The sequence below is a fragment of the Oncorhynchus kisutch genome, linkage group LG17, assembly GCF_002021735.2.
Source record: "Oncorhynchus kisutch isolate 150728-3 linkage group LG17, Okis_V2, whole genome shotgun sequence".
Taxonomy (NCBI): domain Eukaryota; kingdom Metazoa; phylum Chordata; class Actinopteri; order Salmoniformes; family Salmonidae; genus Oncorhynchus; species Oncorhynchus kisutch.
This window is the reverse complement of record NC_034190.2, coordinates 43,892,969-43,907,308: the sequence shown is the minus strand read 5'-3', so window position 1 is coordinate 43,907,308 and position 14,340 is coordinate 43,892,969. Positions and strand designations below refer to the sequence as shown.

The 14,340-nt window shown below is 42.5% G+C and overlaps 1 protein-coding gene across 3 annotated transcripts in view; it reads left to right on the top strand.

The window, feature by feature from the left end:
• The first annotated feature begins 4,838 nt into the window (after window positions 1-4,838).
• Window positions 4,839-14,340, top strand: part of LOC109907722 (dedicator of cytokinesis protein 3) — a 63,328-nt gene continuing 53,826 nt past the window's right edge. For 2 of the 3 annotated variants that reach the window (XM_020505878.2, XM_020505874.2), the window contains exons 1-3: window positions 4,839-5,589; window positions 13,701-13,784; window positions 13,930-13,970. In XM_020505878.2, coding sequence (XP_020361467.1) covers window positions 5,553-5,589; window positions 13,701-13,784; window positions 13,930-13,970 — 162 coding nt within the window. In that variant the 5' untranslated portion in view covers window positions 4,839-5,552. The remainder of the gene's footprint in view (window positions 5,590-13,700; window positions 13,785-13,929; window positions 13,971-14,340) is intronic. The other variant, XM_020505879.2, reaches the window with a different exon arrangement.

The window sequence follows — 14,340 nt, the reverse complement described above, 5'->3', positions numbered from 1 at the left end:
CCTTTGGCTGAGAAGCAACCCCACACATGAATGGTCTCAGGATGCTTTACTGTTGGCATGACACAGGACTGATGGTAGCGCTCACCTTGTCTTCTCCAGACAAGCTTTTTTTCTGGATGCCCCAAACAATCAGAAAGGGGATTCATCAAAGAAAATAACTTTACCACAGTCCTCAGCAGTCCAATCTGTACCGTTTGCAGAATATCAGTCTGTCCCTGATGTTTTTCCTGGAGAGAAGTGGCTTCTTTGCTGCCCTTCTTGACACCAGGCCATCCTCCAAAAGTCTTCACCTCACTGTGCGTGCAGATGCACTCACACCTGCCTGCTGCCATTCCTGAGCAAGCTCTGTCCTGGTGGTGCCCCGATCCCGCAGCTGAATCAACTTTAGGAGACGGTCCTGGCGCTTGCTGGACTTTCTTGGGCGCCCTGAAGCCGCCTTCACAACAATTGAACCGCTCTCCGTGAAGTTCTTGATGATCCGATAAATGCTTGATATAGGTGCAATCTTACTGGCAGCAATATCCTTGCCTGTGAAGCCCTTTTTGTGCAAAGCAATGATGACGGCATGGGTATCCTTGCAGGTAAGCATGGTTGACAGAGGAAGAATGATTCCAAGCACCACCCTCCTTTTGAAGCTTCCAGTCTGTTATTCGAACTCAATCAGCATGCCTGTGATCTCCAGCCTTGTCCTCGTCAACACTCACAGCTGTGTTAACGAGAGAATCACTGACATGATGTCTGCTGGTCCTTTTGTGGCGTTACAGTGGAAATGTTTTTTGGGGGATTCAGTTAATTTGCATGGCAAAGAGGGACTTTGCAATTATTTGCAATTCATCTGATCACTCTTCATAACATTCTGGGGTATATGCATATTGCCATCATACAAACTGAGAAAGCAGACTTGGTGAAAATGTATATTTGTGTCATTCTCAACTTTTGGCCAGGACTGTACACATCAAACATTCTGAGACTCAATCATCGGATCATTGTATTTTTATAAATCTTTATGTACAGTAAAGTTATTTCACCTGGAATATATTTGTTCTCACTGTACAGCATGACATTCTGCATATCATGCTCTGACCCAGGGCGGCAGGAGGATGATGTTATACTCTAGGTAGCTGTGCTGGTTTTCAAGGCAAAAATATTAGGTTGTGTTTCCCAAAATATATTTTCACGAGGACTTTAATGGGTTTCAGTACTGGCAGGAAGACTGCATTCTTTGAGCCCTCTGCCGTTCTGAATGCAGTAAGCTGACTGGATTCAAGAACCCACTGATATGTTTGAGGCAATCTAGGGCAACAATGATTACATTGTACAGTAATTGTAGAAGACCGAACTAGTTAGGTACAATATTTAAATTCATATAATTTCATATTCATTTTCCATTCATTATTTCACACATACAGTGCATTTTGTAAAGTATTCAGACCTTTTGACTTTTTCCACATTTTGTTAGGTTACAGCCTTATTCTAAAATGGATTAAATCGTTTTTTCCCTTATCGATCTGCACATAATACCCCTTATGTAAAAAATATATATTTGTTACTAAGTTTTCAGACCCTACAACCGCAAGTCGTCTTGGGTATGACGCTACAAGCGTGGCACACCTGTATTTGTGGAGTTTCTCCCATTCTTCGCTGCAGATCCTCTCAAGCTCTGTCAGGTTGGTGGGGGAGCGTTGCTGCTCAGCTATTTTCAGCTCTCCAGAGATGTTCGATCGGATTCAAGTTCGGGCTCTCAAGGACATTGAGACTTGTTCCGAAGCCACTCCTGCTTTGTCTTGGCTGTGTGCTTAGGGTTGTTGTCCTATTGGAAGGTAAACCGTTGCCCCAGTCTGAGGCTCTTGAGCGCTCTGGAGCAGGTTGTCATCAAGGATCTCCCTGTACATTGCTCCGTTCATCTTTGCCTCAATGCAGACTAGTCTCCCTGTCGCGGAAAAACATCCACACAGCATGATGCTGCCACCACCATGCTTCACCATCGGGATGGTGCCAGGTTTCCTCCAGACGTGACGCTTGACATTCAGGCCAAATAGTTCAATCTTGGTGTCCTAAGACAAGAGAATCTCTTGTTTCTCATGGTCAGTCATTTAGTTGCCTTATGGCAAACCAAGCGGACTGTGCCTTTTTTACTGAGGAGTGGCTTCAGTCTGGCAACTGCTATAAAAGCCTGATTTTGTGGAGTGCTGCAGAGACGGTTGTTCTTCTGGAAGGTTATTCCATCTCCAGAGGAACTCTGGAGCTCTGTCAGTGACCATTGGGTTCTTGGTCACTTCCCTGACCAAGGCGCTTCTCCACCGATTGCACAGTTTGGCCGGGCAGCCAGCTCTAGGAAGAGTCTTTTGGGACCTTCAATGCTGCAGAATTGTTTTGGTACCCTTCCCCAGATCTGTGCCTCGACACAATTTGCCACAGGTGGACTCAAGTTGTAGAAAATCTCAAGGATGATCAATGGAAACAGGATGCACCGTAGCTCAATTTTGAGTCTCATAGCAAAGGGCCTGAATACTAATGTAAATAAGGTATTTCTGATTTTTTTATTTGTTGAATTTTCTAAACCCGTGTTCGCTTTGTCATTATTGGTTATTCAATTTTAGAACAAGGCTGGAAGGTATAAAAATGTAGAAAAAGGGAAGGGGTCTTTTATACTTTCTGAAGGCACTGTATATATTGCGAAATGGTTTATTTGGAAAAACAGACATGTTGCGGACACCAACGTCTTGCTTCCAGACAAGCTAAATACCTTCTTCGTCTGCTACCAAGGACTGTGGGCTCTCCTTCTCCGTGGCCGATGTGAGTAAGACATTTAAGCGTGTTAACCCTCGCAAGGCTGCCAGCCCAGATGGCATCCCTAGCCACGTCCTCAGAGCATGCGCAGACCAGCTGGCTGGTGTGTTTACGGACATATTCAATCTCTCCCTAACCCAGTCTACCCTAGACCTCCTTAAATTTGAATACCGCCCCAATAGATCCACAGACTATGCCATCGCACTGCACACTGCCCTGTCCCATCTGGACAAGAGGTATACCCATGTAAGAATGCTGTTCATTGACTAAAGCTCTGCTTTCAACACCATGGTACTCTCCAAGCTCATCATTAAGCTTGAGGCCCTGGGTCTGACCCTCGGCCTGTGAAACTGGGTCCTGGACTTGCTGATAGGCTGCCCCAGGTGGTGAAGATAGCCGTCCATTTGGGAGCCCAGAATTTATTTTTAAAACTCATCATTGGATAGTTAGGCAGTTGGGTTTCCCAAGGGACTCCATAGGCCAGCATAGCTGACCGAAATGGTAAATCTAGAAAAAGGAATGGTCTGTCTTAATTCATGGAATGTTCTCAAACCACTGCTGTCCATGATATCGTCATGGGTATATGGATTCCACATTTGGACCATTGGGGGGGATACAAAAGGCCACCCTTCAGATCACAAGGCATTATTGTGACTTTTTGCTGTCTGGCCATGTCATTTTAATTCCCAGTTACATTGTTTTTCAAGTGTTTTTTGTTGTTGTTGAGCACATCCTACCAGTTTGTCATGACTTATGTCCTCCATAAGCCAGGGGAACAATGGTGACAATGTGATGGGAGGAATAGCCTACTACTCACTGAGTATGATTGATGTATGTTGATTGATAGACTATAAGATTAAGTTAACCTTTTTCCATTTCTGATTGATTAATATGCATTAAACATAGGCCCCCTCTTGTACTCCCTGATCACATATGACTGCGTGACCATGCACACCTCCAACTCAATCAAGTTTGCAGACGACACAACAGTAGTGGACTTGATTACCAACAACGACAAGACGGCCTACAGGGAGGAGATGAGGGCACTTGACGTGTGGTGTCAGCAAAATAACCTCTCACTCAACGTCAACAAACAAAGGAGATGAGAGTGGACTTCAGGAAACAGCTGAGGGAGCACCCCCCTATCCACATCAACGGGACAGCAGTGGAGAAGGTGGAATGCGCAACAGCGCCTCTTCAACCTCAGGAGGCTAAAGAAATTTGCCTTGTCACCTAAAACCCTCAACTTTGACATATGCCCAGTTGAGAACATCCTGTCGGGCTGCATCACTGCCTGATACGGCTCTCCAGAGGGTGGTGCGGTCTGCTCAACGCATCACAGGGTTCAAACTACCTACCCTCCAGGACAGCTACAGCTCCCGATGTTACAGGAAGGCCAAAAAGATCATCAAAGATGACAACCACCCAAGCCACTGCTTGTTCACCCCGCTACAACCCCAAAAGGTGTGATCAGTACAGGTGCATCAAAGCTGGGACCTAAAGACTGAAAAACAGCTTAGATCTCAAGGCCATCTGACTGTTAAACAGCCATCACTAGCACAGGGAGGCTGCTGCCTACATAGACTTGAAATCATTGGCCACTTTTAATAAATGGATCACTAGTCACTTTAATAACGCCACTAATATTGTTTACATATCTGGCATTACTCATCTATGTATATACTGAACTTCTGGCGCTGACAGAGATGGCCGCCTCGCTTCGCGTTCCTAGGAAACAATGCAGCTCTGTCAATGCTCATGCATGTATTTATGTGTATATATTCTTATTCCATTCCTTTGATTTGTGTATATTAGGTACTTGTTAGATATTAATGCACTGTGTTTGCTACACTCGCAATAACATCGGCTAGCCATGTGACCAATACAATTTGATTTGAAATAACATTCTCCTGGCAGATCCCTTTTTAAGTGTGTATATAGACCAATAAAGAGGTTCTGTAACCATTTTTTGACAGACCCTGTAAGGAAAGCCTACCACATCTCAGTCTTGGTTCCAGTAACTGATGTAATAGCATGGACAGCTTGGTTTAGCCCAGGAGCTGAAGATTCAATTTTAAGGCACAGTGAAAGCTAGGCTGCCCATGACAGTGAAAGTGCAATTAGTGATGGATGCAATTGCCATGCAGTCAAATTTAAATTTGTAAATGCTTAACACATCCGTATTGACAAAACGAGTCATGTGACGACCATGAAGATGGCGCATCTTACAGTATATAGCAGTTTTCTGAAAATGTCTTGCCCCTCAATACCAGTTTGGACCGGCGGACAATATCACGAGTGTTAATTATCGTCTGACTCAACCCAATCGCGGGGACCCGATATCATGGCGTTGTTGATCATTGGGAATCCGACTTGGTAATGAACCACAGGCTAATGACTAACCTGGAAATACATAAATAAACCGTAAAATTCCTATCGAGATGCTGCTGCAACAATAGCGTTTGGAGATTTAGATGACCGTGTGTATTGGGTAGGTGGACACCGAGACTACATCTTGTGTGACTAGGAGACACAGCGAGCAGGACAGACCGGGAGATAAAGGAACCGCGGGCGAAGACTTTGGTGGTCCATTTTATGTTGTTGCTTTATAATAGCCTATATTTCTAACGAGTTGTAACCTAGTCCCGTTCGATACATAAAGAGCCGGGGATATTCCTATAGCTTTCATTTAGCCACATCCTCCCACGATATCGACAGAATGAGGCTTGGTCTCCAGGTGGGAAAATAACAAAAATCCCAAGATGTGGATACCGACAGAAGAGGAAAAAATCGGAGTTGGTGAGTCGATTCAGTATTTATCTGCCTATTTGTCTTTTTTTTTTTTAAATGAAATATTTTCAATGTGATTTACTTTTCTCATTAAAAACGGATTATTTTCTTATGAAGAAGCGCTGTGACGATCACAGCTTCGGATTTGATATCCTGTTTGGTCATACAGGTTATATGTAACTGTAAGGTATTCGCATCAAACAGTCACAATGTCTAGTGTTTTAAATTCCTGTAATGAGGCTATAGCTTACAAAACACAAGTCTATCAGCTGTGCTTAATGGCTAAGGATAACCTGACAATAAGAAAAGGTAAAATATCGGTTATTGCGTGGGATGATATCGCCTAGTATAGGCATGCTACCTCTCTATGCCTGTATCACCAGTGGCCATCCATAACCCAGTCTTACAGTATGCTTATCATTCATTCATACTAGGCTACATTGTATGTTTTGAAAATGCGTCAATAATTATGTTCAGATAAGCTCTGACGCTCTTCAATGCCTATCTGAAAAGGCATTCGACTGGAAACCACGAGGGGGCAATGGGACAGCGTTATGCCAACAGGTGTAGCCTAGAGTCTGAGTATGCGCATGCTTACCTGTCGGCATTTGTAACATAGCGCCACGACTACTTAGCTACTACTACTACGACCATCTGTAATCTCCAACCACTATGTCATAATGCTCAAGCCGAATCATTGTGAAAAGTGCTAGTAGCCCCAGAGCTAATGGGTCATTTATATCAGGAGTATTGGAACTATCTGCAAAATGTTCCTGGCGATTTGAATGAGTCATGTTGAAATCAGTTCGCTCAGAACACACACTGCACTGATTGTTGTAGTATGGGTGCGATAAATACCCAGACTCCAGAACTATTGATTTGTGTTCAACAAAGAGAAGTCATTGGTGGAGAACGGGAGAGAAACAACAGTTTGAGAGCACACAGTGTACTGTACCTTTTGATTTAACCAGCCATCCTTTTCGTTTCGCTGTCCGTGGTGCTGAAGATTATGCTTCAACCAAGCGCGTGTCGCTGTCCAGGGTGCTGAAACGCAGAAAGCAGCGAATATGACCAGCGTTTGTCAATTCCGGTGGCACAATTTTGTAAGCGCAACATTGCAGTGCACACACCTGATTCAGCTAATCAACTAATAGTCACGCGTGTTAGTGGTGGTTAGAACAAAATGTGAAACCCTGTACGTAGGCCCACGATTTGAAAAACACCGGCGTAGGCTACAGCCAGAGGCATAGGACTGCACACTGTTAGGAGACCCGCGGTGTCCATTTTGCTCTACTACTCAGAATTTTGCCAGAGTAAACAAAAGCCACATCATATTCATCAGATTTGTGGGCTGCTGCTAAGGTTTGATGCTTGATATTTGAAGCTGTCCTTGTGAAAACCATGTCCCATGTTGAAAGCTACAAACTGACATTGAGTTTTCAGTTTTGATTGGAAGTATCTACTTGGAGTCTGACTTGCATTTGGGACACATTTCTTCATACACCCAATGGTCAGGATTGGGGCAATTGTATCTGTTCCTAGATCTGCGTTTGGGGCAACTTCTACTATACAGTTTAAAACGAAGGGCGGTATCTGATCCTAGATCTTTTTTAGAGGTAACTTCTACCATACTGTCTAAAAGCTGCTGTACTCTTCTCTGTGGGCCTCATTCCTCCCATCTTATCTTAATGGGCACAGGCTAACAAAGAGAACACGTAGAACACAAATAATGAAAAATGGAATATCTCCTTTTAGACAACCTCATTATTTGTTTGCTTGTTTTTTTTATTGGACATAATACATCTCTGTGAATGTCTTCGTCACTATACAGTATCTCACCCCTGTGTCCTCTTCCCAAATTTAGCAGGTGATTTGCAGGTAGTTCCAACAGTTGTATCTGGTGGTAGTGAGGTGATATGGTAGTTGGCAATAGCTGTACACATGACTGTATTCACTTCTCACTCTGGTTCAGAAACATCTGCCCCTCATGTGGCTCTGACATTGGCATGCCCTTGCACCTCCACATGCATCGGCTCAAGTGCAACTCAATATAGAAATAAGTTGAAGTCGGAAATTTACATACACCTTAGCCAAATGCATATAAACTCAGTTTTTCACAATTCCTGACATTAAACCTAGTAAAAATTCCCTGTCTTAGGTCAGTTAGGATCACCACTTTATTTTAAGAATGTGAAAGGTCAGAATAATAGTCTAGTGATTTTATTTCAGCTTTTATTTCTTTCATCACATTCCCAGTGCGTCAGTTTACATTCACTCAATTAGTATTTGGTTTAACTTGGGTCAAACGTTTCGGGTAGCCTTCCACATGCTTCCCACAATAAGTTTGGTGAATTTTGGCCCCTTCCTCCTGACAGAGCTGTAACTGAGTCATGTTTGTATGCCCCCTTGCTCGCACACACTTTTTCAGCTCTGCCCACACATTTTCTGTAGGATTGAGGTCAGGGCTTTGTGATGGCCACTCCAAGACCTTGACTTTGTTGACCTTAAGCCATTTTTCCACAACTTTGGATGTATGCTTGGGGTCATTGTCCATTTGGAAGACTCATTTGCGACCAAGCTTAACTTCTTGACTGATGTCTTGATGTTGCTTCAATATATCCACATAATTTTTCTTCCTCATGATACAATCGATTTTGTGAAGTGCACCAATCCCTCCTTCAGCAAAGCACCCCCACAACATGATGCTGCCTCCCCCGTGCTTCACCGCTGGGATGGTGTTCTTCGGCTTGCACGCCTCCCCCTCCAAACATAACGATGGTCATTATGGCCAAACAGTTCTATTTTTTTTCATCAGACCAGGGGACATTTCTCCAAGAAGTATGATCTTTGTCGCCATGTGCAGTTGCAAACCGTAGTCTGGCTTTTTTATGGTGGTTTTGGAGCAGTGGCTTCTTCCATGCTGAGTGACCTTTCAGGTTATGTCGATATAGGACTGGTTTTTACTGTGGATATAGATACTTGTGTACCCGTTTCCTCCAGCATCTTCACAAGGTCCTTTGCTGTTGTTCTAGGATTGATTTGCACTTTTTTGCACAAAGTACGTTCATCTCTAGGAGACAGAAGGCGCCTCCTTCCTGAGTGGTATGATGGCTGAATGATCCCATCGCGTTTATACTTGCGAACTATTGTTTGTACAGTTGAACGTGGTACCTTCAGGCGTTTGGAAATTGCTACCAAGGATGAACCAGACTTGTGGAGGTCAATCTTGTTTTCTGACGTATTGGCTAATATTCCTTTGATTTTCACATGATGTCAAGCAGAGGCACTGAATTTGACGGTACGCCTTGAAATACATCCACAGGTACACCTCCAATAGGCTAATTGACATCATGTCAGTCAATCAGAAGCTTCTAAAGCCATGACATTTTCTGGAATTTTCCAAGCTGTTTTAAGGCACGGTCAATTTAGTTTATGTAAACTTCTGACCCACTGGAATTGTGATACAGTGAAATAATCTGTCTGTAAATAATTGTTGAAAAAATTACTTGTCATGCACAACATAGATGTCCTTAACCGACTGTATGTAGGTGGGCGGCATGTGTGTCTGGTGACATCTGTGTATGTGTTTGAGTGTTTTCTCTTTTGAAATGTAATAAAAGGTAACGTGGTCATCAAGTAGTCATGTGATCTCCACTGCAGATGGGTGCCATGCTCACTCAGACAGATCTGGTTGCTGTTCTGAAATCAGATCTGACAAAAGCACTCGGGCACTCGCGTGGCAGAAGTCCTTAGGTTAGCAGGACCTGAGAACAGCCCAGTGATGCGGTGTGTGTCTGAGTGAGCGTGCATTCAGGTCATGCTGAACAGCATGACTCATTGGGCCAAACAGAAAAGGCTCTTGTGTCATTTTTTACTTTGCCATTTGAGTATCTGGGACAGGGTTACTGAAATCTAGGAGAGAAGCAGGACCTCCGGGGTCTGCATGCTTAGCCATTCCAGTAATGCATTGTGACTAAAGGAACTAATCTGTGATGCGCTTCACTGTGATCACCAGCCCTACCAGTAATGTTTTGGTTTGGCTCTGAAAGCATCCAGGAAGTTTCTATTCAATACAGCACTTAAATAATAGTAAAACAATCACAGATTTAAGAATGAACTGCATACAGTGGTCAGAAAGGGTAAGACGCATTGTACATCAGTAATGTGATGTCCTTCAAGACATGTATTTCTCTGTAGTTTCTCTGTAGTCTTGCAAGTAAAGATGCCGCAGTTTAAAGGGATAATTGCTTGATGGAAAAGTGTTTTCTCATATGATCCTTATTTAGTATTTGTCAAGAGCTACAGTTTTTTTCCCCCTATTGTAAATGTCTTTCAAATTATTTCGTTCACCCACGTTACAAAATTACACATTGGTTTCATTACCCGGCAAGCTTTCTATGGACAAGGTATGACAGCAATCTGTGCTTTGTTTAAGTGTCCCTGGCACTGTTTCCAGTCATGGGACCAATATTAGCATTTTTTTGCACATCATCTGAAAACATCTAGATTTGATTGTGAAGCTCAACAAAGTTGCTTATATATGATTTCATTCGATGTGTGAAAGTTTCTGATATCGTCCCGTGACTTGAATGGGATATGTCATTTTTTAAAATTTGTGTGAACTGTCCCTTTATCAGCCATCTGCTAGTGTACTCCTTTCTGTACATTCTTTATGGTACCATAAAGCCTCCTCAGAAACAATGCTCACCCTCTGTGTACTGTTGTTATGCTGTCCCTGTCAACAATTTACTATGTAAATACATTGCTTTTGCTTCGGTTCATGTGAAGTTGCCCCAAAAAGAGATGTAGGGTTGCATTTACTCTTGTTGGTGGGGTTTGATGCTCGCTGCCCTTTAAACTGCCCTTCAGGGCATAGTACAGTACAATCTAGTACAGTATGTCTGTCTCTCTCAGCTTTGTTTTCCTGACCATGTGTGCTGTCTGTCTGCTAAATGTTTCCATCAACACAGAATCAAAGCTGAACTGAGAGAGCAGTAACCTACTTACCTCCATGTTCCATTAAGCAATATTTACAATGAGTGATGTGTATGTCTGTGGTGAAAGAATAGATAGATCATTCTTGGATGACTGTGACTTCAGTCTAGAGTTCATTATCTTATCGCCAGAGAAACTACTTTGATTTTCATTTTGATGAATAGTTCTATAAAACATGTTTTTTCCCAAATTGTGTCATTTTGATGACCACACAAATTGGTGCATAGTAATGATAAATTTGTGTGCTGTGCATATTTGAATGAGGCTATTTGCATGGTTGATTTAGCCTGGGGAGTGAGAGAGTGACACACACTGTAAAGACCTGGGTTGAATAGATAGACAACTATACAAAAGGCTTTGTAGACATCCATGTGATATAAAAGTGAACAATGTAAACACTGTTTTAAAAAGCAAGGATCAATTCAACTGAGCTTTTTTTTCTCTTGTTCACTTTACAAACCTAACAAAGGATGACTGATAGGAGCCTGTAACTCCACAACATTGGCTTACTAATTTACAAAGCAATACTGACTTAACCTTGATCTCTGTCATCTGTGTAGGCAAGTCTCTTTCTCTGTGTGTGTGTGGGTGTGTGTAAGTAAGTATCTTTCTCTCTGTTGGTGTGGGTGGTTGGGTGGGTTTGTGTGTGTGTGTGTGGCCCTTCTCTGTTTTCACACTGCAGGGAGCACAAAACTGCAGCATCTGCCTACCATCATTGTACATTGTGGGCCCACATAAACTGCTGTTGCCTTTAAAAAAAATGGCTTCAGCTGAATCTCTGCAAAAATAAGATTCATCTGAATTCCAAAGTTGAGGAATTAAGGAACAACTTCCTAACACAGTTATGCCATATTCAGACTTAATAGCTATCATAAGCAGGCTCCTCAACTAACATCAGTTTGTTGCAAATCATCAACAGTGGCACTTCATGCAACCTAATACTCTAACATAGTTCATACATTTTTCCTTTTGCCCATTTAGATATTACTCTCTCACTTCACTACTTTTACTGTACATTTCTGTCTTGGTTTGTGTTTTCCGATGAGTGAACACTGCCATTACCGTTCACTGTTGGCTACTATTTTACTCACACTGGTTGTTGATTGTGGAAATGCCTTGCTTCTGCCAGGTCTCATTTATCACACACCCTACTGTACTCGCACATCAACATTTTCACTTTGAATCTGAACTCTGAACTCAACTGTTGTTACGGTCACTCCCTGTATTGCTGCATTGTACAGTAACTATACTGTTGGGGTGGTGATGGGCACCACCCCAGTAGGCCTGTGATTGATAGATGGAAAAGGAAGGGAGTTCAATACTTTTTAGTAATGCAGATTTGCTTGTTTATTTCTGAATTTGCGTCTCAAATGACACCTAATTCCCTATACAGTGCATTACTTTTGAGGCACAACATGGGGAATAGTGATGTAATTGAAGATACTATATAGTGTGTTACTTTTGAGGCACAACATGGGGAATAGTGATGTAATTGAATATACTATATAATGCATTACTTTTGAGGCACAACATGGGGAATAGTGATGTAATTGAATATACTATATAATACATTACTTTTGAGGCACAATATGGGGAATAGTGATAAAACATGGATCCACATTTCAGCAAGGGAATATTTCAAATCCAAGTAAAGAGCAGTGACAACAGAGCCTGTGAAATAGAACCACAATCTCCAATCTCCAAAAACAGTCCCATCTTGTTCTGACATGGGCACTCTGCTGAGGGTCTCATAATGGTTCCAGTGTAATTAAGCAACTTACACAAACTAGGGGACATTAAAAGACAAGGACTTTGAAGTAGAGAATGTTTAGGCCAGGTTGGTAATAGACCTGAAGCAGAGTTAGAGAAGGTGACAAGAAGATCCCTCTTCAAGTCTTTCTCTCTTGTCACTTAGATGGTTATATGTTCAGATTATCTCGCTCCATCTCTCTCTCTCCATCTGATCTATGCCCTGTGCTTGTGATTTGGACCCTGTGCGCAGCAGCAGCACATCTATATTCCTGCCTTTTTAAAATGCCCAGATCCCTGCAGCAGTTATACAGTGAAGAAAGCCCTACAGTTTTATAGATGATCTGTTGCCATAGCTACCGTAGCAGAGGAACTAAGTGCTCGTTTCCTACAAACCGAACAAGTGCTCTGGCCTCTCCCTTCTCCCCTCCCCCCACTCATTGGGTCCCCTGACTGGGTCATTAGCATAATGACTCACACAGAACTCTCCTCCAAGGGCCACCATTTGTGGGTTTTGGAATCGTGAATGGAGCCCTGTCGTCGCCAAACAAGTTTGCCTTGTACTGATGCCTGTAGACATTACATCTCTGTTCTGCTGTTAAGTTACTCTGCTCCTCGACTGATGCACCATTTAAGAGGTATTAAAGGTAGTACTCTATAGTACGGGTCCCCTGAAGATGGCGCTAATGCATCCTTAATCATGTTCTCTGAGTCACAGTATTTGATTCAGCCAGCAGTACTCTGCATACTTTAAAGGGCATTGGTTGAATTTATGCTGCAGTGAGAACACACAGACAGCACACGGTTCAGTTCAGCATTGAAGATTTATGCACAGATATGATGGAGGAGCGTTTACCCCTACTGTTTAGCAGCAGAATGTGTGCTATGTGTAGAGTCCATATTTGGAGAATTAACTTTACATTGTATTAAAATCAGGACTGCTTAAGAATCAATTGCCTTTTTAAAATGCCTACACACTTCAGGGAGGGGGGCCTGTTTCCAGTTGGTTGAGCTGGGGATCTTTTGCGAGGACTGTTTGCAGGAAACGGCTTATTTAAAATAAAATAAAAAGCTGTTAACAGCTCCGTGACAAACCAAAACACATGCTGTTTGAAAAGATGACTGATGGGGAGGGATGCACCTTGTGGAAAGTAACACAAGGATAAAGCCAAGGACAGAGTATCTCATCCTTAGGCTGGGCACTTGACTGTTTCTGTTTACAGGAAAGGGATGTAATGATGAGCAGAGCTTTGAGTCTTTGAGTAATCTCTATTCACTGAATAAACAATATCATAAAAAACAAACACGTTGGCTAAAACAGAAACAGACATAACTTCATGAAGTTTATAATGTTTACCCTTTTTATTTTTTCTCAGTTATTTGTAACTTCCGGGGCTCAGTATGTCAGGCCCTGGTTCTGGAGATAGGAGAGACGGTGCAGATCCTGGAGAAGAGTGAAGGTAAGAGCTGCTGGGTAACAGTTTATAGAGAATAACATTGTATAGTATACTCACTTTACCGTCATCTAAAAAAAGCACTTTGTGGTATGTGTGTGGACATATCAACCAGCTGAACAGAGACTATGAATCTTTGGTTTCTCTTTAGGTTGGTACAGAGGGTTTTCCACCAAGAAGCCTTCAATCAAGGTAAACACATCAGCCTTTTTTCTTTTGGAATCACACTTTACATTCACTACTTGTATTGCCGCTATTATTGAGAGTGGTCCTGTTTGACCAGGCAGCTATCAGCCACTGTTTGTTTGAAGCTATTTATTCACAGCAAAGTGATTCCTCATGCAAACCTCAAGTTCAGCATGCTTACTTTTCTTAGTGTTGTCATGTTTGGGCACCGCAATTAGTATGTGTTAGGTGCAATCTACCATATTTTCTCTCCTCTCTGTGTGGCAGAGAATACGATGCACACTTTGGATTTCTGGAGGCGTTGTATTGGATGAGTAGCAGTACATATACAATAAGAGTTACACCATTTATTTTATCAGTTCACCTTCCACACCCA